We start from the raw sequence: 21,084 nt of genomic DNA on the forward strand, positions 1-21,084 counted from the left end.
AATCTGTTTCCCTATGCAAATGTAATATTGTTCTTTGCTTTTTCCAGATGGAGTTGATGAGCAAGATGAACAAACTTGCTCTATGGATGATTGGGAAAGTTTAGGATCTGCCTCAGAATGGCTTGATCAGTTTATTTTATACAATACTCAAAGTAATCAAGCTGATTGGATTCTGTAGACTGGATCTCTCAGCTTGCTCTAGGCAAAAGCAGCCATCATTGATTGTTTATTTGCAGTTTGTACAAAACCTCCAATGGGAATTAGGCTGATCTTGTTACAAACTTTTTAATTAGGTAGGAATGTTAAGCCCATTTCATTTGCAGTTTTGTAGTTTATGCAATTCTGAATTATAATAGAAATGGGCAGACTTAATTCATCTTAGCCATCTATACGCTGAAATATAAATGGGGCAAATTCCTGGAAGAAAAGATGTAGTAAAATCAAGATGCATGCACAGGCTAGATTGGATGCAAACTTTCTTAAAGCCCTGTAGAAAAATTGTATGTTTTGGTTAAAGTCTTTATTTTTCTTTATAAAAAGCAAAGACTGATATTTCTGATGAGGTAGTCACTTTTGACTACTTTATTGAGTGAACTTTTCTTGAATGGGACTAAGGATATGTGATAGTTAATTGGGGAAGAAAGAGATATTTTATAATTGACAATAAAAAAAGTTAATTTAGCTTGCACTAATGTACCTTTGAAAAGTTATCTGGACAAATTGGAGAATGTTCTGTACATACCAAATATATTCATTCTATTCTTTTAAACTCATGTTGAACCTCATTAACCTTCATGAGTCATTTGTATTCATCTGGATTCCAAGTATTCCCTCATCAATGGTTGTTACTGATTTAATCTGTTTCTTTTTCATCATCTGAAAGTGTTCAGAGCTGGCTTTTATATAATCCAAAACAACATTAAGAGTGAATTAACAACATTTCTATTTTTAAATAAAATAGAGATGGTAACCTTTCTTAATTGTGCTTCATCAAAAAATCCTTGACTGTCTTGCTGACCTACCACGTACAGTATATGGGCCCTATCAACAGTTAGTTTATAGTATGAGTGAATAAATTAGCTGTTAGTAATTACACTGTATACTAACATATGCTGGGAGCTTAGCAGTAGTTTTAATAAGTGATATATATCATCAAAGTAAATAATTGAAACCCACAAAGCGCAGATGTCATCTGATTACAAACTCAACTGTATATGATATAGTGCCTAATCCCATCAGAAAAGACCATGCTGAAAAACTGTATTTTGAAGCAAACCCTAGTTTTGAACATGTTTCAGTTTAAAAATGCTATAATAATTATATTAAATACATTAAATAGATAATAAAAGCTGGTATAAAACTGTTAAACACCTAAATGCAAAGTCTACAACTGCACAGAGATGTACCCTCACAATGATTGCAGCTTTGTGCAAAGAAAGGTTATTATGTGTCTTTGTATGTTTCTGTGCAATGATAGGATTCTGCACATCTGCAAAGCATATCCAGAAGTATTTCTCTGGACCTGTGCTAAGCATGCTTTGCAAGAAGAAATTGGTTATATATCCCAACACATTTTGATTAATTTGCCTATGCAGAAGGAGGCATGTACAAAGATTCACTTAATAAAGGGGGTGCTGGATATGTGTCCAGGCATGTCTGAACAGAAGCCAAATTTCAGTTTGTCTTTGTTTTAGAAATGCTCTGTATGCTTTTAAAAAAATAAAGCCCCTGGTAACTTCTGACATCAAAGAGAAGCATAAATATTTTGCAAATAATTTTATATCATTGGAGTTACTCTTCAGCAACCAGCAACTCAGGGTTATGTTTTTCAGAGCTTCTCAGGGGGTACAAAATGGTTGAGCCTCCTGGGAGAGGGTGGTTTAATAAGTTTCAGTTTATCTGGTCAGGAACCTCTGCAGCATATATTGTAGACTTCGATCTTGTTTTCATGTATGTTCTTTAAAGAATGGTATTCATCTCATTGTCCATTTGATTGGTGGCCATAGTCTCAGTAGTAAGCATCACGTTTCACAGTAGTCCTATCTGATAGAATACGGATGCAGAAATGCTTGAAATTCTACATTATTTATTTCTGTGAATTTGATTAACTTTATAGACTTTCAGACATTGCAAGTCTGATGCTTCATTCTGCTAAAGGAAAGAATAGACAGTTCATAAATATTATTTTGCCTCTAAAGTCATAAAATCCATTTACATTAACTAAATCTATTCTTGAAAAGGTCTTAGCTGGGAAAACGGTATAAACAGTTGGATAATTAATAAAAGTTATAAAACCTTATGCTGAAATAGTCATATATGCTTCTGACTTTATGCCTATCACCTCATTTTGATATCAAAAACTAATTGCATTAGTTCTAAATTCTTAGCACTTTTACAAACCAGTCAGACTCGGGACAACTGATTTGGATAATACTTTTGTTAAAAGTCATTAAATTGTCTTTGTTTTACATGCTGACACAGTTATACGGGGTTAGCAAAACAGCAACATATTTTCCCCCACATGTATATATTTTATAGTAGGGTTGGTATTAAAAATTTGAAATACCAGCCCTTTCATAATAATGGCAGTTCAACTCCAATATTTGCCATTACTGAAAGTAAATTAGTGTCTTTCTCATTGCAACCTATGAAGGTTGCCAGTTCAAGAAAAGTGTCCTGCACTTGGATCTGAAAAGACTTGAAAAATTCTATAGCATTTTTTAATGAGTTCCGTAGCTATTAATTTGTTTTTTTTTTTTTTGCTCACATAGGCAACCCATCAGACAATACTGAATGATTTTTATGCTATAGATTTTCAGAATCTGTGCCATGCTAACAACTGAGACCTTATCATTTTTTAAAATAACACAAAATAAAATTAAGGTGATGCGAACTAACACGAAGTATGTTTCTTTTTTTTTTTTGTAATCTTTCATTTTACCAGTTGCTGTATTGCCAAACCAGAAGGAACAAGGCAGTACTGATAGTCCTTGACTTAGATTTAATGACTTTTATTGTTTTATCAATATATAAAATCCAAAGAAAAATAAAAATAGGAAATTAAGGGAAGGAAAAAGGGAGGGGAAAATAAAATATGAGGTACAAGGAAAGAAAGAAAAAAAGTGTTGACTTCCAACTCTTTTTAGCACAGTACAAGATAACAACATTCCAGCCTCAACTTTTTACTTTTATCCATTAGTGTGTAACTAGCCATTTCTATAACAACAAATGTATCTAATCAGCAAAACCAAAGTCAAAGTTTCATTTTTATCACAAGCATAAAATCCAAAAGTGATATACAAATAAAAAACATAAACATATTCTCCTCTTTGAATAAAACAATCAATTTGACCATTTCTGCTTTATTTTCCTTGCTGTGGAAATATGCAAATTCTATTTGCACTTAATAATCTTTATAAACCTATCACCACTGATATTAACAAAATTCACTGTATTTCAGATTCTTTAGTCCTCAACTTATGACCCCAATGAGCCCAAAATTTCTGTTGCTAAGTGAGACAATTGTTAAGTTTTTTACGTTTTAAATGACTTTCTTCGTAAAATGGTATTTTCTGAAATGGTCACCTTTCCTGCCACAAGTTGTTGGGAATCACTGCAGTTGTTAAGTTAGTAACACAGTTATTGAATGGATCTGGCTTTCTCATTGACTTTGCTTGTTGGAAGTTTGCAAAAGAAGATCACATGATGGTCATAAGAGTGAAAAACGGTCATACTTTTTTCAGTGCCATTGTAACTGATCGGTTACTAAACAAATTGTTATATGTCGAGGACTACCTGTACAATACCATCCTGAGCATCAACCTCAAATAGGCTGAATGGCTCAGTAATGCAGAGGCTTTTCTACCTCCGGCCCTTTGCTTTGGAAGCCCAATTTTATATCAAATAAATCAGCCTCTATGGTTCTTTTCAGCCCTTTATACTAAGTTGATAGATTGTTTGCTCTTGTATAGCATGCCTTCGTCATACCTAGATGAATTAATCAAGACCTGTCTAGACCCATAATCACCCTCCTTTTGCAGGGCACACCTAGCACTGGCCCAGAGAAATATCTTTGGAAAAGCTTTGCACATATGTAGAAACCTGCCACTGGAAACCTGCATGGACAATGCCCAGACATGACAATCATGCTTTGCACATGTTTTCAGTCATTATGAGGGTATATATCTGCCTAGTTGCAGACCTATGGTTAAAACCTTGCAGACAGAAGTTTAAAAGTTTTTTTACTACCATTTATGTTCCTTCGTTAATGTTCAAAATAGGGTATATTGCTATATTTATTTTTTTGCATTTTTGTTGGTGGTTTGGATGGTGCATATGATACACATATGTGTATGTTTTCCTAGTTAAACTTTACAAAAATACTCTTTAATTTTCAGAAAAACAGATTCTGATTTCCACAGTTATTCTTACATTTAAAGTGCTGATTAAAAAAAACCCTCAGCAAAACCAAAACCTTATTAGGACTTTCTATATTGGAAAAGTGCTCAAAGTATGATTTGCTTCAACATATGAATGTTTGGTCCTTTGGTTACCCGAGGTCAATGCAATCGAATGGAAGGTTGTATTAATTATTAACTTTAGGTATGATAAGCAACTTTTCTTAATGAAATTAAGTAACATGTTGTATCTGGTAGGGTTTGGTACCATATGGACTTTGTTTATTTAATTTGATTAAATTTGATTAAAACTACAGGTAAATTCCCATTATAAATTAGTATATTCTATAACTACTGCCTATTAACATTTTCATACATATTTGGTCCTAATTCTGTTCCATCCAATTTCTGCAACAGCCTACATGAAATTCATGACGTATTTTAATATACGATTTTCCTTCCTGCATAATGGGGAACTTGTGGCTCATTAGGTATTACTGGATTACTATTTCCTATAAACATATATTTATTTATTAATCAAACTTGGAGACTTCCCTTAGCAATTTTGTCTAGCTTACAAATAAAAACACAATATCTATAAAAGTGAACACAACTGACTGGAAGAACAGAATACCAACAATAAACCAACCATAAGTAAACTATAATAAAAGCACAATAGCTCAGCAGTTAAAAATGCTGAGTTGTTAGCCGGATCCGTTACTTGCCCCAGCTCCTGCCCATCTAGCAGTTCAAAAGCATGCAAATGTAAGTAGATAAATAGGTACCTCTTTGGTACCTATTGGGAAGGTAACAGTGTTCTGTGCGCTTTTGGTGTTTAGTTATGCTGGCCACATGACCATGGAAATATCTTCAGACAACGCTAGCTCCCTTGGCTAAGAAACGGAGATGAGCACCACCCCTTAGAGTTGGACACGACTGGACAGGGGAAACCTTTCCCTTTAACTAAACTGATATAATCTATTGGAGGCATTCTGAGAATCATAGTTCAGCAAGATTGAGAAGTTTGCAGATTCACTACTCCTTCTCAAAGATACAGATCCATATTTTGATCTGAGAGTTGCAGAAGAAAAGTCAGTGTACAATTCAAAGGATTGTTTTGAAATCCTGATCCCCTATTTATATGGAAATATGTTCCATAATAGGTCACTTAGAAGTGTGGACTAAATACATTTCTCCCTGAAGAAATACATTTCTCTGAGTCTAGAAGTGGGACTATGGATTAAAGAGATTACATGGCAGTTGGTACAAGCAAACCCACTGGAGGTAACCATTCAATCTCATCTGTTGCAAGAATGAGAAATATGAAATTACAGTTGATGGAAATATCTTGGAAGAAGAAAACTCACAAGATTTGGGATAAAGATGCTTCATGGGTTTACAAATGGACGGACTTGTTATTTTGTATGCATCTTTAGCTCAAATAACAGGCATAGTTTTGTGATTATACAAGTCTGGTTACATGTCATGTGGAGCCTTCAGACTCCTGGCAGCTTATAAGGATAGATTACATATTGTAAACATCGAAGCAGTCATGGTAACAACTCATTCAAACCCCCAACAACATCAATAACAAACCAAATTAAACAATATACTGAAACTAGCAATAGGGTAGTCTTCTCTATTCTCCCTCCAAAGACCCCTCAGAAAACCTCTCTTTTCACTAGTTTTCAGAAGGCTATCACTAAAGGGGCTAATCTAAAGAGAGACAGGCTCATTCTGTTGGTTCTAGTTCCAGCCATATAAGGGCTTTATGAGTCAAAATTAAAATTAAACCTATTGGCAGTCAATAGCAAGTTGCAAAAAGGGACAATTAGACAGAAAACTAGTCAGTCTTTTGATCAAGGAGATTAAAATACATTTCCATTTATAAGGTAACTTATCTATCATCTGTTTAAAAAGATGGGATAAATTTGCTATAAATGAATAATCACTTTGAGGATAGTGTTAAAACTTTAAAGTCAATAATTAGCAGTTAGAAACTAGATTAAATTTGTTTAAACTAAACATGTATACAAAAAAAAATCAAGAGCATAATATATGTGCAATAAATATTTGAGAGGTTAATCAGAAGTCTAGTGTAATAGGTTATTTGTCTCAGAATCATAGAATCATAGGGCTGGAAGGGACCTTGGAGATCTTCTATTCCAACCCCCTGCACAAAACAGAAGATCTTATTGCAACCTGGACAAATGGGTGCTCTATTTTTTCTTGAAGACCTCCAGTGATGGATCTCTCACAACTCCTGGAGATAAGCGGTTCCATTGATTAATTGTTTGTAGTGTTATGAAATTTCTCCTTAGTTCCAGATTGGACATTTCTTAAATATGCTTCCACCCATTGCTTTTTGTCCTGCCCTCAGGTGTTTTGGAGAATAAGTTGACCCCCTCTTCTTTGTGACAGTCCCTCAACTATTGGAAGATAGCTGTCATGTCACCCTTAATATTTCTTTTCATTAGGCTAGACTTGAGGTAGTTCACTACATACTTTCCTCCATATAATGTACTTCCATTGAAGACTACATGTGAATCCATCTGATGGTGATACTGTCTATCTTGCCAAGAAGTAGACTGTGGTCTACTTTCTCAAATGCCTAAAGTCCAAGTAGACTATATTTACAGTATTTCACTAATTTAGTCACTTTGTCAAAGAAGGCATTACAGTTTGTGATTTTTTTAATCCATTATTTAAGAGTGAGTTTACCATCTATTCTTGGTTTCTGACATAACAATTGCTATTATGTTGAAGTAAGGACACATCTATGCATCATTTTATTTTGTAAATTTCCTGACATATTCTGTCATATTCTTAAGTTTGTCCTGAATTTCTTTCTCTTTGTAATTGCAATGAAATGGAAAATAATGGCTGTGCAAAAGAATTAGGGATGGTTGCAATTAGTTGATTTGTTTCAGATTTAACTTCCATTTTATAAATTGGATACATTGGATATTGCTTCACAAAATGCTTTGATTTTTCTTAGATTCCTGGGAATTCTGTCTGTGATCCTATATTATATAATTCTGTGTTTGCACACTATGCTTAATGTTCTGCATGTTAAAAATAAAGTCTTAATGTCTGTAGATTTGCTTCAAAACAAGATTTTTATGTTTAGTTTTAGATTGCTGCATTTTCGGTATGTAGTCACTGAGCAATACTGAAATTTGTTTATAATTTTTAAAATTTGAAAGCACAATAGTTTATGTTGTTGTTGCAAAAGCTGAAGGTTTTTCTAGATTTCTTTATTGTGAAAGAAATTACAAGAAACAGATTGGTGGTAGTGAGGCAGCTTATCTGCGTAGACAGCTCTAAAATAAGTCAACTAGGCTCTGTCTGATTTTATGAAAGATTCAGATTGTAGCAATGACTGCTTTGAGGATTGCTAGGAAATTATAGCCTCATTCTAAAACCATCAAACCGTTCAAATAGATGGTAGTCTGAACATCTTCAGTCTAAGCAATTTGAACACCTTCAGTCCATATAGCATTATTTGCTCTTCATTTCTCTTGTTTTGCCATTGTCCTGCTTTTTGTACTGATGCATAACTGAGCAATCACAGCCATTTATTTATTTGATTTATATAACCATCCACCTCACATAAGTAGTTTGAGGCGTCTTACAAGATTAAACTACACAAATCCACCAAGCATAATTGCCTGGCACCCAAAAATAAACAACGATCTCATTCCCCATCAGCAGTAACAGAGTTTATCTCCCTGTCTGATCCAAAGGCCTAGTGAAATAGCCAAGTCTTTAATGCCTTGCAAAAGACTTAAAGAGATGGGACTTCAAAATCTTTTTCAAAATCCATCAGAATCTAATGCCTTTCCATAACTTCTACCCAGCCAAGCCACAGCTGAGAATAAGATCTGACAATCATGACTTTGGTGGTTTGGGCATGTCTGCAAGATGGATGTAACACTCTTGCCTAAGTGATTGCTGGAAAGGAAACATTCATCTGGTTGGAGAAAAAAGAAAAAAATGCCCTTCAAAAAATATGGATTAGCTGATAGAAAAGCTGAAGCATAGCAGTTGTATTCTAATGTCACAGAATTTATAGCATCTGCTTAGGACTGAGAACATTGAAAAGGTATCTGCAAGGTATTAGCCGTGGTGTGACATCTTACAGTTTACAAGGCCATCCACATAAATTAATCTTTTAATACTAGAAATATAAAGCTATCTGATGATCTTAAAAAGTCACATAGTTTACCTCTTTTTAAAATTAGTGTATGCCATAGTTGTTTCTGGTTGGACTGACAGATTGATCTTTGATGCCTTTCATTGCTTTGATTAATGACATAACTTTTTTACTAATATTGAAAAGAAGAAAACTGGTTGCCACCCTTTGTCATATCTGTGGCACATATATTATCAGTATTCCCTGATAATATTAAAGATAGTACCAGTTACATTGGCAGATTTGGGTCAATACGTCACTTGTGCAGGCAAAGCTCACAATATTTTATGCACCCAAAGTTGTCTAATCTAAAACTTCCTTCCAATCCAACATACTGTTTCTTGTATGGCATCAGCTAGTGAAATATGTAATATACACAGGATGCTATATTAAAAATGTCTATAAGAATAAAAAACAATGTGTTGGGTATGGACATAGTAGAATTAAGTATAGAAATGTACGAGTTCTTGATGTAAATGTTTAGTAAATATAAGTTAGTGTGATAAAGATATTGTTCTAATATGGATTGTGGAATACTCCTAATAACTAATACAGATACCATTGTCTTTTGTTTAAGTATTTAACTTCTGTTCCATAATAGCTTCAAAGCCAGCAAAAAATACTTTTTAAAAATTGCACTGAAACAAGTATCCATCTCAAAAAGGAGGAGGTAGGTAGAGCTCCTCATCCTCATGTTCATTTTTCATATCTTTCTTTTCAAAATAGTCACTGCATTATAGCTAAAGAGAAAAAAGTTGTAGGTTTCCCAGGGAAAACTTTCTGTTGAATAGGGTTGTTCCCAGTCCTGAGGTATAACTTTTTCTGGGCAGTCAGTGGCTTGTACGGAGAGAACGTTATAGGAAAATTTGTTTGTTTCTTTTCTTCTTTAGTATGCACTCAACATCTCAAAACAATATGGAATAGAACAAGACTATAGTATTAAAACATGTAGTTGTTAAGCTGTTGGAATAGGAGAGATAAGATCCATATTCTAGTTCATTCTTGATGTTTGAAGTACATTGGGTACCTCTCAGTCCAACCTATTTCATACAATAGCTGTTACAGGGGAAAAAATGGAGGGCAGAACATTATTTGCTAAATGAAAGACAGAATATCCCTCAACATACATACATACAAACATACATACATTGAGTCAGTCAATCAATCAAATCCTTAGTTGGTCATAGACCAAATAAAACATAAAAGTCATAATTAATGAAGATAAAAGGAAAAATATAATTATTTTAAAATATCTAAAAAGGGTTTGTGTTAATAGGGGTGACATGATAACAGTAGTCCAGTATTTGAGGAGTTGCCACAAAGAAGAGGGGGGAAAATTATTCTCCAAAGCACCAGAGGGCAGGACAAGAAGCAATGGTTGGAAACTGACCAAAGAGAGAAGCAACCTGGAATTAAGGAGAAACTTCCTAACAGTGAGGACAATTAATCAGTGGAACAGCTTGCCTTCAGAAATCATGGGCGCTCCATCACTGGAGTTTTTTTTTTAAGAAGAGACTAGACAGTTACTTACCTGAAATGGTATAGGTTTTCCTGCTTGAGCAGGGAGCTAGACTAGAAGATCTCCAAGGTCCCTTCCAGCTCTATTCTATTCTAATACTGTGGCATACTTTGCAGATTATAGAAGAGTCCTTGGCTGTGGTGAAGGAAATAAAATCAGATTGATGCGATAGTCACCTCTTGGGTTAAAACAGATTGGAATGACCAGGATATTTAGTAAACAATAATTCCTGTTGAGCACCTGCATGGAAAGGGCAATAAAGAATTGTTCCATGAATTCAATTATTCCTCCGTGGCATGGACACAATTTCTGTTCAAAGGGGATTTTTTGGTATCTCCCTTCAATAACGGCTGTTAGGAGGGCATTGAATCTGACTAAGGAAAAGACCCTTCTGATGTTGAGGATCGTTATGTGTCTGAGATATCTAGCTGATTGGGGAAGATGTAAAAAGAGGTTCAAGAAGGTGCTTCTGGGTAGAGCTAGAAAGTCTAATTGCAGCTCTAAATCAATGAGCTGCTGTTTGAGATAAGCTACTGAGCATTCATAGCCCATCACGAATAGCCATAAAGTTGCAATTTGGCAAGTATTGTCTGTTGTGTACCTTGTTGACCAGGGAGATGGCTGATTTGGTATAAGATTCCTTTTGTTTTGTTTTGTTTTCTTACCAGATAGGTTGGTGGATAATGGTAAAATGTATGACTGGTACATTGTGCATAAATTTAACAACAAACAACAACAACAACAACAACAACAATAATAATCATAATAATATAATGTTGGAAGGGACCTTGGACATCTTCTACTCCAAGCCCCTGCTCAGGCAGGAAACCTATACCATTTCAGACAAATGGTTGTCCAGTCTCTTCTTTAAATTTCCAGTGTTGGAACATTCACAGCTTCTGGAAGCAGGTTGTTTCACTGAGTAATTGTTTTAACTGTCAGAAAATTTCTCCTTAGTTCTAGGTTGCTTTTCTCTTTGATTAGTTTCCATCCATTGCTTCTAGTATCATTGGAAGATAACAGAATTATGTATCCTTGCGCTTTAAAGAAAATAATCTTAATTAAAAAAAGTTTGCCTTGTTTATGAAAAATGTAAACTGCTAATAAAATACAGTAGAGGTCACTTTTTCAAACAAGATAAAGGTTTCCAATTAATTTAACAATATTTTCTGTGCATTGCTAAAACGTTGAATCTTGTTTTATTAAATACTACATAGAGACTATAGTTGTATATACAAAATCTTTTCCCCAAGGCTTTATGGAGAAATAGTTATTTTTAATGACTCAGAAAAGTTGAAGATGCCATTATTTAAGACTTTTAATATTATCACCAGATGGGAAGCAATTACAACTGTTGAAAGGGAAAAAAATTAGCACAAAGGTGAGACATTTTATAACATTATTGAAGATTAAATGTAACCATTTCAGTGGTTTTTAGTATCTCTTCACATCTGTCAGTGAATTTGAATCCATGGATCTTACAGGTTATATTTAATTAATAAAAACCTTTCTTTGTTATTGAATTTAACTGAGCATATAAAACACCACTTTAAAGGTATATGAATAATTTTTTCTAGTGTGCTTGATGCTCTAAAAACATGTACATGTATTAGAGTATGAAAGTCTTTTGCATTGTAGAGAAATGCTCAATTACAAAGTCTACTTTAATTTCAGTTATAATGATCACAGTGTCCAAAATCATTTATTTAGAATAATGATATTTAATGGCTGAGATTAAATCTTTCTAGGTCTCTTGTTTGATGACAAGCTTTGAGATGTCTCCTTATCGTATTGTTATTTTAAACGGCTCTATGGAAGATTTCTAAGCTGTCATCAAGAAACAAAGAATGATTTATTTATTTATTTATTTATTAGTAAAATTTATATGCCGCCCAATCCCTAGGGACTCAGGGCGGTGTACAAAATTAAAACAACAAGTATAACAATTAAAAATGAATACATTCACACAGCATGTCCCAATCGAATCCCCCCCCCCGGGGACATCAACCCCAGGCCTGCTGGAACAGGAGAGTTTTAATAGCTTTCTTGAAGGCCGGCAAGGTGGGAATAGTTCGAATATCGGGGGGAAGTTGATTCCACCACGTTGGAGCCACCACAGAAAAGGCCCTTCCCCAAGGGCCTGCCAGCCGACATTGTCTGGCCGACAGGACCTGAAGGAGGCCCAATCTGTGGGACCTCACCGGTTTCTGGGAACTATGCGGCAGTATGCGGTCCTGTAAGTAACCTGGTCCTAAGCCACGAATGGCTTTAAAGGTGACAACCAACACCTTGAATTGCATCCGGAGACCCACAGGAAGCCAGTGCAGCTCGCGGAGGATAGGTGACACGTGGGTGTAGCTTGGTGCACCCACAATCGCTCTCGTGGCTGCATTCTGAACCAACTGCAGCCTCCGAACGCTCTTCAAGGGTAGCCCCATGTAGAGTGCATTACAGTAGTCCAGTCTTGAGGTGACAAGGGCATGAGTAACCTTGAGTAGAGCCTCCTGGTCCAAATAAGGCCGCAACTGGTGCACCAGGCAAACCTGGGCAAAGGTCCCCCTGGCCACAGCCGTTAGATGTTGTTCCAAATTTAGCTGTGAGTCCAGGAGGACACCCAAGTTGCGTGCCTGCACTGAGGGAGGTAAATTCCCCCCCCCCAGGACTAATGATGGACCATCAGAATGACCCTTGGGGGGCAAGACCCAGAGCCACTTGGTCTTGTCAGGGTTGAGTCTAAGCCTGTTCACCCCCTCCAGACCCTCACATCTTCCAGGCACCGGCACATCACGTCGACTGCTTAACTGAAAGGACACGGGGTGGAGATATATAATTGGGTATCATCCGCATACTGATGATACCTCACCCCGTGTCGATGATCTCACCCAGCGGTTTCATGTAGATGTTAAAAAGGAGGGGGGACAGGACCGAGCCCTGAGGCACCCCATAATCGAGGCGCCTAGGGGTCGATCTCTGTCTGCCCGCCAACACCGACTGCAACCTGTCAGAGAGGTAGGAGGAGAACCACCGCAATACGGTGCCGCCCACCCCCACCTCTCCGAGACGACGCAGAAGGATACCATGCTCGATGGTATCAAAAGCTGCTGAGAGGTCAAGAAGCACCAAGATAGAGGAATGACCCCTATCCTGGGCTTGGCAGAGGTCATCGGTCAGTGCGACCAAAGCAGTCTCAGTGCTGTAGCCGGGCCTGAAACCAGATTGAAAAGGGTCCAGATAATTCGTTTCATCCAAAGATCGCAAGAATAGGGATGCCACCACCTTCTCTACAACCTTTCCCACAAAGGGGAGGTTGGAGACAGGATGAAAGTTCTTCAAAACAGCTGGGTCCAGGGAAGGCTTCTTGAGGAGGGGCCTCACCACCGCTTCCTTCAAAGGTTGCGGGAAAGACCCCTCCATCAAAGAGGCATTGATTATCGCCTGGAGCCAGCCTTGTGTCACCTCCCTACTGGCAGAAACCAGCCAGGAGGAGCACGGGTCCAATAAACAGGTGGCGGCATTCATCGCCCTCACGGCCTTCTCCATTTCATCAGGGTCACAGGCTCAAACTCGCTCCAGATGACATGACTAAGACCAGCCCCCGGCATCTCAGCTGGCACTGCCCAGTCGGAGACCAGGTCCCTCTGAATCTGAGCGATTTTGTCCGAAAGAAACTGAACAAACTCCTCAGCTCTCCCCTGCAAGGGTTCCTCCGCCTCCTCCACTTTAAGAAGGGAGCGGGTCACCCTAAATAAGGCGGCCGGGCGAGATTCTGCGGACGCAATAAGTGCGGAAAAGTGAACACGCTTTGCCGCCCTTATCGCCACTAAATAAGTCCTAAGATAGGCTCTTAATAGTGATCGGTCAGATTCAGAGTTACTGGCCCTCCAACGTCGCTCTAGACGTTTCTTGTGGCGCTTCATCTCCCGGAGCTCCTCAGTAAACCAAGGCGCCCTCCGGGGACCACTACCACAGAGAGGTCGCAAAGGTGCAATTCGATCCAGGGCCCCGGACGCCGCCTCATTCCAGGCCGCAACCAGGGACCCGGACGAGTTATGGACAAGGGAGTCAGGTATTTCCCCAAGCTCCTCCTGGAACCGATCTGGGTCCATTAGGCGCCTGGGGCGGAACCACCTAATCGGCTCCACCTCCCTGCGGTGGGGGAGTGATGCTCTGAAGTCCAGCCTCAATAGGAAATGATCTGTCCATGGCAAGGGAGAGATCTCTATTCCCCTTAGTTCCAGATCATGTCTCCACTGCCCCGAGAGAAACACAAGGTTGAGCGTATGACAACCCCTATGAGTCGGATCCTGGATTACCTGGGTCAGGTCCGTGGTTGCCATGGAAGCCATGAACTCTTGCGCCACCTCTGAGCGTTCGCCGAGTGATGGCAGGTTAAAGTCCCCCAGTACCATAAGTCTGGGGAACTCCACTGCCAACCCGGCTACTGACTCCAGCAGCGCAGGCAGGGCTGTCGCAATGCAGCTGGGAGGTAGGTACGTCAGCAACAAGTCCAACTGAACCCGTGAACCCAACTTCAATAGGAGGGGCTCACACCCAACAATCTCCGGGGTAAATACTTATCAGTTTTGTATGTGGACTGTGGCATTTTTCCATTGGATATTATGACTTTTCTTTTTGGAAACTTCCATATAAGATGGTAGGTTTGTTACTATTACTATTATGATATTATTATTACTATTATTATATTTAATATAGCTGCTATATAGAGTTTCCTAGAGCTTTAGGAATTACATTCATATCTGGGTCAGGTGAACCCAAGAAAGTATTCCAACATATCTTGTTGATTCCATACACCTTGTACAGACATACAGTGTTACTCAACATGCAGATGGTTTTTTGGTATATATTCAAGAATACTTTTTGAAGTGGAAAATACTTCTGTTTTATTCCCAGTCTGTAGTGATCCAGCTAATTTTTGTAAATAAATCATCTAGTACAGGGCTTTTCAACCTTTTCACCCATTGTACCACTTTTAGGATATGGCAACATCCGAGTACCACCAGTCGCCTAGCAAGGTGACAAAAACTTGATGACCAAAAAAAGGAAAAAAGTGATAAATACAGGTAGTCCTCGACTTATAGCAGTTCCCTTAGTGACTGTTCAAAGTTACAATGGCACTGAAAAAAGTGCCCCCAAGCCACAGCCGAGCAAGACACCTGCCTGCCCACCTGGTGCTCTTCCTCCTGTCTGAGGTTTTCATTGTGAGCATTTCTGTTGAGGATTGGCAGCGGGGGTGGGGGGGTTGGTTTTTATTCCCCCCATTTGTTGGGTGGTTGCAGCAGCACTTCACATGACCCTGGGACACTGTGACCGTCATAAATATGAATCAATTGCCAAGCATCTGAATGTAAATCACAAGACCCTGGAGATGCTGCAACATTCCAACTGATTGATGCTTCTTCAGGGCTCAGCAGAAGCACCAGGATCAGCGCCGAGCTCCAACCGGAGCCTGGCGCTGATCCTGGTGCTTCCACTGAGCCCTGACAGCCCTGCAGCTCCAGCCATCTCTTGCTCAGGCTTGTGCAGTGCTGCCACCGGTTCAGCTCATTCCCCCCCCCTGCTACCACTTTTCTAGGATGGTCAGGTGCCAATGTACCACAGGTGGTACCCGTACCACTGGTTGAAAAGCCATGATTTAGTATAGGTAGAACTTTGTATATTGGAACATGGTCCAGCTACAAATTGCCCTTTTTTGGAATGGGATTTTTATTTTTACATTCTTAGAGGATAGCCAAGTTATAAGAATTTGTTGGCAGGTATCATTTTAAGTTGGATGTATATATAATGTTAAATTATTTTTGTTTGCCATTTCCTGGTAGCACAATAGATGCATTCTAGAGATACATTCCAGGTATGTCAATGTATGTGAGTGCAAAGTATTTTGTTCATTGCAAATAATAAAGAATAAACACTATTTATTTTTTTGGCCTTTAATTAGTGGGACCTAAGAGACACATATTAGGCTTTTGGTTGCTTATAAATAATTGTAATGAATTTAATTGCTTGTGTTTTTGACCTTGCTGTACCTTGCCAAGAATCTTTTTGGTTTGGGACAGGCTATAAATATTGTAAATGAACAAATAATAATGCTATGAATAGGCATAATTGCAGGAAACTGAATAATTGCTATGATGCTTTTCATGTATTCAAAGAAATTTGTTTTCTTTATACGTAAAATCTAAGTTTATATGTGCCTGTCTGTAAGCATAGTCCTTAATATGTTGTGCTGGCTTTTAGGTGTTAACAGCTGACTTGGAAAAGAGGGACAACCAGCAGCAAAGGATGATGAGCCAACTGAAAGAGATACAGAACAACTATAAAATCTGTGAAAATGAGTGCAGAGCTGCTGAATTACAGGTTACAGAGCTAGGTCAGCAATTAGAAGAATCGATCAAGGAGGCAGAGAAATACCTAGCTGAATTCAAACAATCTGAAGTACTAAGGCTAGAGACTGAGAAGAAAAAGGAAGAATTAAAACTCAAAGCTCAGGAATCAATTCGATACTGGAAGCTAAGGTGTAAAAAACTGGAACATGAAAAAGAAAAACAAACTGAACTTCATAGCCAGTTGATGGAGAAAAACAATTTGGTATGGTATATATATATATATTTTCATTTCCTTCAAACAATAATTTTGCATCATGTAAAATATTTGTAGTTCTTCCAATACAATTTAAAAACCATGTTTCCTAAACCTGGATAAATTACCAAAATTGAGTAAAACTGTTTTTTCTTTAGGTAATGTCACACAAACCCATTACCCAATCAAACAGTGGCACTTAAATAAGAACTCTTGGATAAGCTGTAAAAACGATTTTCTGATAAGCGGCTTTGGGTAATGAAGGAAAAAGTTTGGAAAGGACTGGTTTAAAACTATTGAAATTAATTTGTGTGACAGTTATGAACTGTTGCTAAAACACATTACACTAGTAGAGAGGAGGAGTGATGAGATAGGACTTTCAGTAGAAAACACTGAAATAAAAAGTATAATTTAATCAAAACACAAGGTAATTCTTTAACATTTAAAACTGATCACAGATGGAAATTGGGTGAAGTCCAAATCTTAGATTATACTTACTTAAAATCATTAAAATCAATTAGTCACGACTAATTTATCTTGAGTTAATATCAGTGGGCTTCTGTTCATTAGACTCACGTTTTTCTCCCTAATGCTTTACTAGATCAGTCTTTGATTAGCACAGCTATTCTCACATTTCTCCTATAAGAAATGTTATAAATTAGAAAGGTAATGGTATAGAATTGATTCCCCCCTGTCTTGCTTCATCAAATTTGGAATCTCTTTAAAACCTTTACTGAAGAATTTTTAAAAAATAATTTCTAGGATTGAAGGCTTAAAACATGATGATTGTCAAGTATAATTTTTAGAAATCTGTCTGGTTTTGATCATCCAATAAAATAAAACACATTCTGAGCACTTTGTTTTAGGGATAACTATATTCTGTCCGTGATACTGTCTTCATTCTCCTGCTGTTTAACGCGGCAAAGATACAAGGCATCTTTTCCTGTTAGGTTGTCCTTTATCTCTGTTGGGAATACAACTTTGAGACTTTTCAGTCAACATTAATGGCTGAGATTTCATTTATTTAAAGAACTTATGTGGCTGCCTTTCTTACACAGTGATCCTAGGCAGATAATAGCAACCAATAAAAACTACAACATAAAAACACATTTACCCTTCTCACCAAGGCATCAGAACTATACATACTGTTGATTCCTTGACACAGCACCTTTCCTACACAAATTCTTAGGGGAAGAGCCAGGTCTTCATGGTCTTTTGGAAGGCTAAAAGTGTAGTCCCCCCCTCTCCCTCAAAATCTCAGTTGGAAACTATTTTAAAGGGCCTGGGTTTCAAGAATTGTAGGGAGAATACATCTGTGAAGGCAGTATATTGATGAAGGTACAGAGTATGTTATACCTTTGGAATTTGGAGTGGCACATAAGCTCTACTTAATAAATAAATAAAGGATGCAAAAGAAATGTAAACAATTTGTTTTTCTCTACTCTGTAGCTGGTTAAAGATAGGGATTGTACATGTCTACTTGGATTTCTTTTAAATCTTTTCCAGCAGGTTTCTTCCTGAGCTTTATAAAGCTAAGTCTCTTGTTTCCAATAATAAAAACCAGACACCCCCAAGAAGCACACAATCCTCTTTATGGATTTGCTTTGGGAGGTGCAAAATATGTTTTGTCAGATTGGGAATCAGACTGTCCTGATGGCCAGAATGACTCTGAATTGGTAGATAAAAGTTTATTTGCAGGTTTGACTAGTTGATAGTCTCAATGGATTTTCATTTGCATTCTTTCTAGAAATAGCAATTCAGTTAGGAAAATAGGTCACCGTTGATTCTAAAAGGATACTCCAGTGAGAAGTTTGGGAAGTCTTTGTCTTGTTTGGGAAGTCTTTGTCTTGTTTCATTCTGTATTTGCCCAGAAGGAAGGAACTAACAGTTATGAGTTTAGAGCTCAGTGATGCAGTATAATTTTCAATTTTGGTAATCAGTTGAAAAATTAACATTTGAAATACCAATTGATATTGAAGTTAAATGTTCCTGAATAATATCTAGAAACAGAAAAAAAAATCCTTTAAATACTTAAAGATGAAGTATATTTGATGTGATAATAAATACGGGAGAAAAATGACTTGTGTGAAAATAATAAATTAGTCCTTCTAACCTAGAGGTAAAAATATGTAAAGAGGACAGTTTTGGCAGATTGCCATCAGCAACCTGAAAGCAATAATTAAGCTTATGATGTCAGTTTCAAAATAATCAACCAACATAGGAAGCACAGATTTAATTCTCAAAAGCTTTTTTTAGGTCCTCAGAAGGATTCAATATGATATACGCCGCATTGACAAGTTGATGGATTTTCTTCCTTGGTTTATAATTAATTATTCATTTGCTTTACATTCTGTCAACGCAAATTATACTTAGCAGAATTTAAAAGTTTGCCATCTAAGATAAAAAAGCAGATCAACCCTTTAATTTACAATAGGTCAGGAATTCTTAAAATCTTTGAAAGGGCAGAATAAAAAGAAATATCGTTAAGACGTTTTGGAGGAGGAAGAGAATGCTAATAGAAAGGTTCTAAGGATCCAAGATTTTGCTGCATGGCCCAATAGTAGGCAACTGCTTAGCAAGAAAAGAGGATAATTTGAATTTAAATAGCAATGTTTAATGCAGATTGTTTGGAGTAGTTTGACAACTTAGGATAGGAGATAACATCATTTAAATATTGTTACTTTTTAATATATATCAATTTACACGTATATTTTGTCTTTTGTCTTTGATGATTTTTATATTATTACTTAATATAGTGGGGAGGGCTCAGTAATTCCATTCTCTTTAAGATCAATGCTGGTGGTAGAATTATATTTTTTGGTAAAGATAAAAGAGAATGGATAAATCAAGAATAACCCAGAAAGGGGATAAAAGTAGTTAGGGATGGGCAGGTGTGAAAAATGTCAAACCATTCAAATCTGAAACGGCTTTGATTGGGTGGATAATGCCAGAATCTGGAACATATTAAGACTCATGAACATGCCGGAGCATCTAACTACTCTTTTGAATAGCCTGTACAATGAGCAAGAAAGTATTATAAGAATTAACTTTGAAGTGACTGGTTCAGGAAAAAGAAGAGAGACATGAATGGATCTGCATAACTCATACTATTAAATCTATTATATAATTAAGTTAAATATTGGAAGAATAGGCTATTGGAAGAAAATAATAGCAGGTATCTAATCACGTGGAATAATGCAGATAATGCCAACTTGTCAAATGAAAATGAATAGTTAATTAGGAAGAGAAAGTTAGGAACTTATGAGAACCCCCAAGCTGATTTTATGCTTTGATTTTTAAAAAAATTATAAACAGCCTAGAGTCACTAAAGTGAGATGGATGGTATGTGATAGATAAATAAATAACAGAAAGTAAAAAAAGTCTGGATTCATGTTGAATATTAAAATGACAAAGTTAAACTCAAACAACATACTTGGTGAACTCACAATTCACATTGAAGAAGCGAAGACTATAAATAGTTTATAGTTTACAGTTTATAAGTTTTTTTCATATTGAAGGGATTTTATTGTGCTTATGATTTTAGTATGTTTAAGTTTGACATTAGCATTTATTTTATATATAGTAACCATTTTATATTGATACTTATAGTGTTATCATGTAATTGTTTTGTTATTTTGTAATCATTATTTTGTAGTTAATTGCTTGATCAGATGCTCTCTCTCTTTTCATATATATATGAAAAGTAAGGGCTTTGTGCTTTAGGTACAGGTGATTGCTTATTTGAAAAGAGCACAGTAGGGGAGGGGGAAAAGGAGTTATGGATGGAGCCTGGGTTGCTGTGTATGAGTCATCATCTAAGAATTGGTTTTTTGTGCCATCTTATGCCTGGTACCGAGACCTAATCTTTTTGTTCTGGAAAGGTATAAAAGGTGAAAGACATCTTTTCTGGTTGTTGCCTTCATCTCTCTACCAGCCATGAAGAGGAATAAGGCGGCCCCTCTCTATTTTGATCAAAATAAAGTTGTAATCTTTGTTGAAACCTCGGCTCAGGACTTTTTTTGGCTCTTTTAAATTCCTGAGTAATGCTGGGGCAATTGTGAGGCTAAGTGGAAAACCTTACAATATCAAGCATAAAGATAGATAGTTTGTTGGGAAAGTAAATTAATTCTAGGGAGGAAGGTAGTGATAAACAATATCTGGAAGTAGAGGCTATTTCTATCACAACAAAGATCAGCATAGTTAAATCAATCATTTTCTCCAGTAAAGTTGTAAAAGCTGGATATTGAGTAAGAACAAAGGAAAAAAGATAGATGTCATTGGATTATGGATTTGGAGACAGCTTGCTCAGAAAACTATGGACTGCAAGAAGAACTAATCAGTCCATCATGGAAAAAAATAAAAGCAACCTATTGTTT

General features: G+C 36.9%; 1 protein-coding gene across 5 annotated transcripts in view; it reads left to right on the plus strand.

The window, feature by feature from the left end:
* Positions 1-21,084, plus strand: part of CEP128 (centrosomal protein 128) — a 205,657-nt gene that overhangs the window by 36,605 nt on the left and 147,968 nt on the right. For all 5 annotated transcript variants that reach the window (XM_039351548.1, XM_039351544.1, XM_039351549.1 and 2 more), the window contains exon 13: positions 16,367-16,717. In XM_039351548.1, coding sequence (XP_039207482.1) covers positions 16,367-16,717 — 351 coding nt within the window. The remainder of the gene's footprint in view (positions 1-16,366; positions 16,718-21,084) is intronic.

This window comes from Crotalus tigris, unplaced genomic scaffold (assembly GCF_016545835.1).
Source record: "Crotalus tigris isolate CLP2741 ecotype Arizona unplaced genomic scaffold, ASM1654583v1 scf7180000018371.15429387391:27106975, whole genome shotgun sequence".
Taxonomy (NCBI): Eukaryota; Metazoa; Chordata; class Lepidosauria; order Squamata; family Viperidae; genus Crotalus; species Crotalus tigris.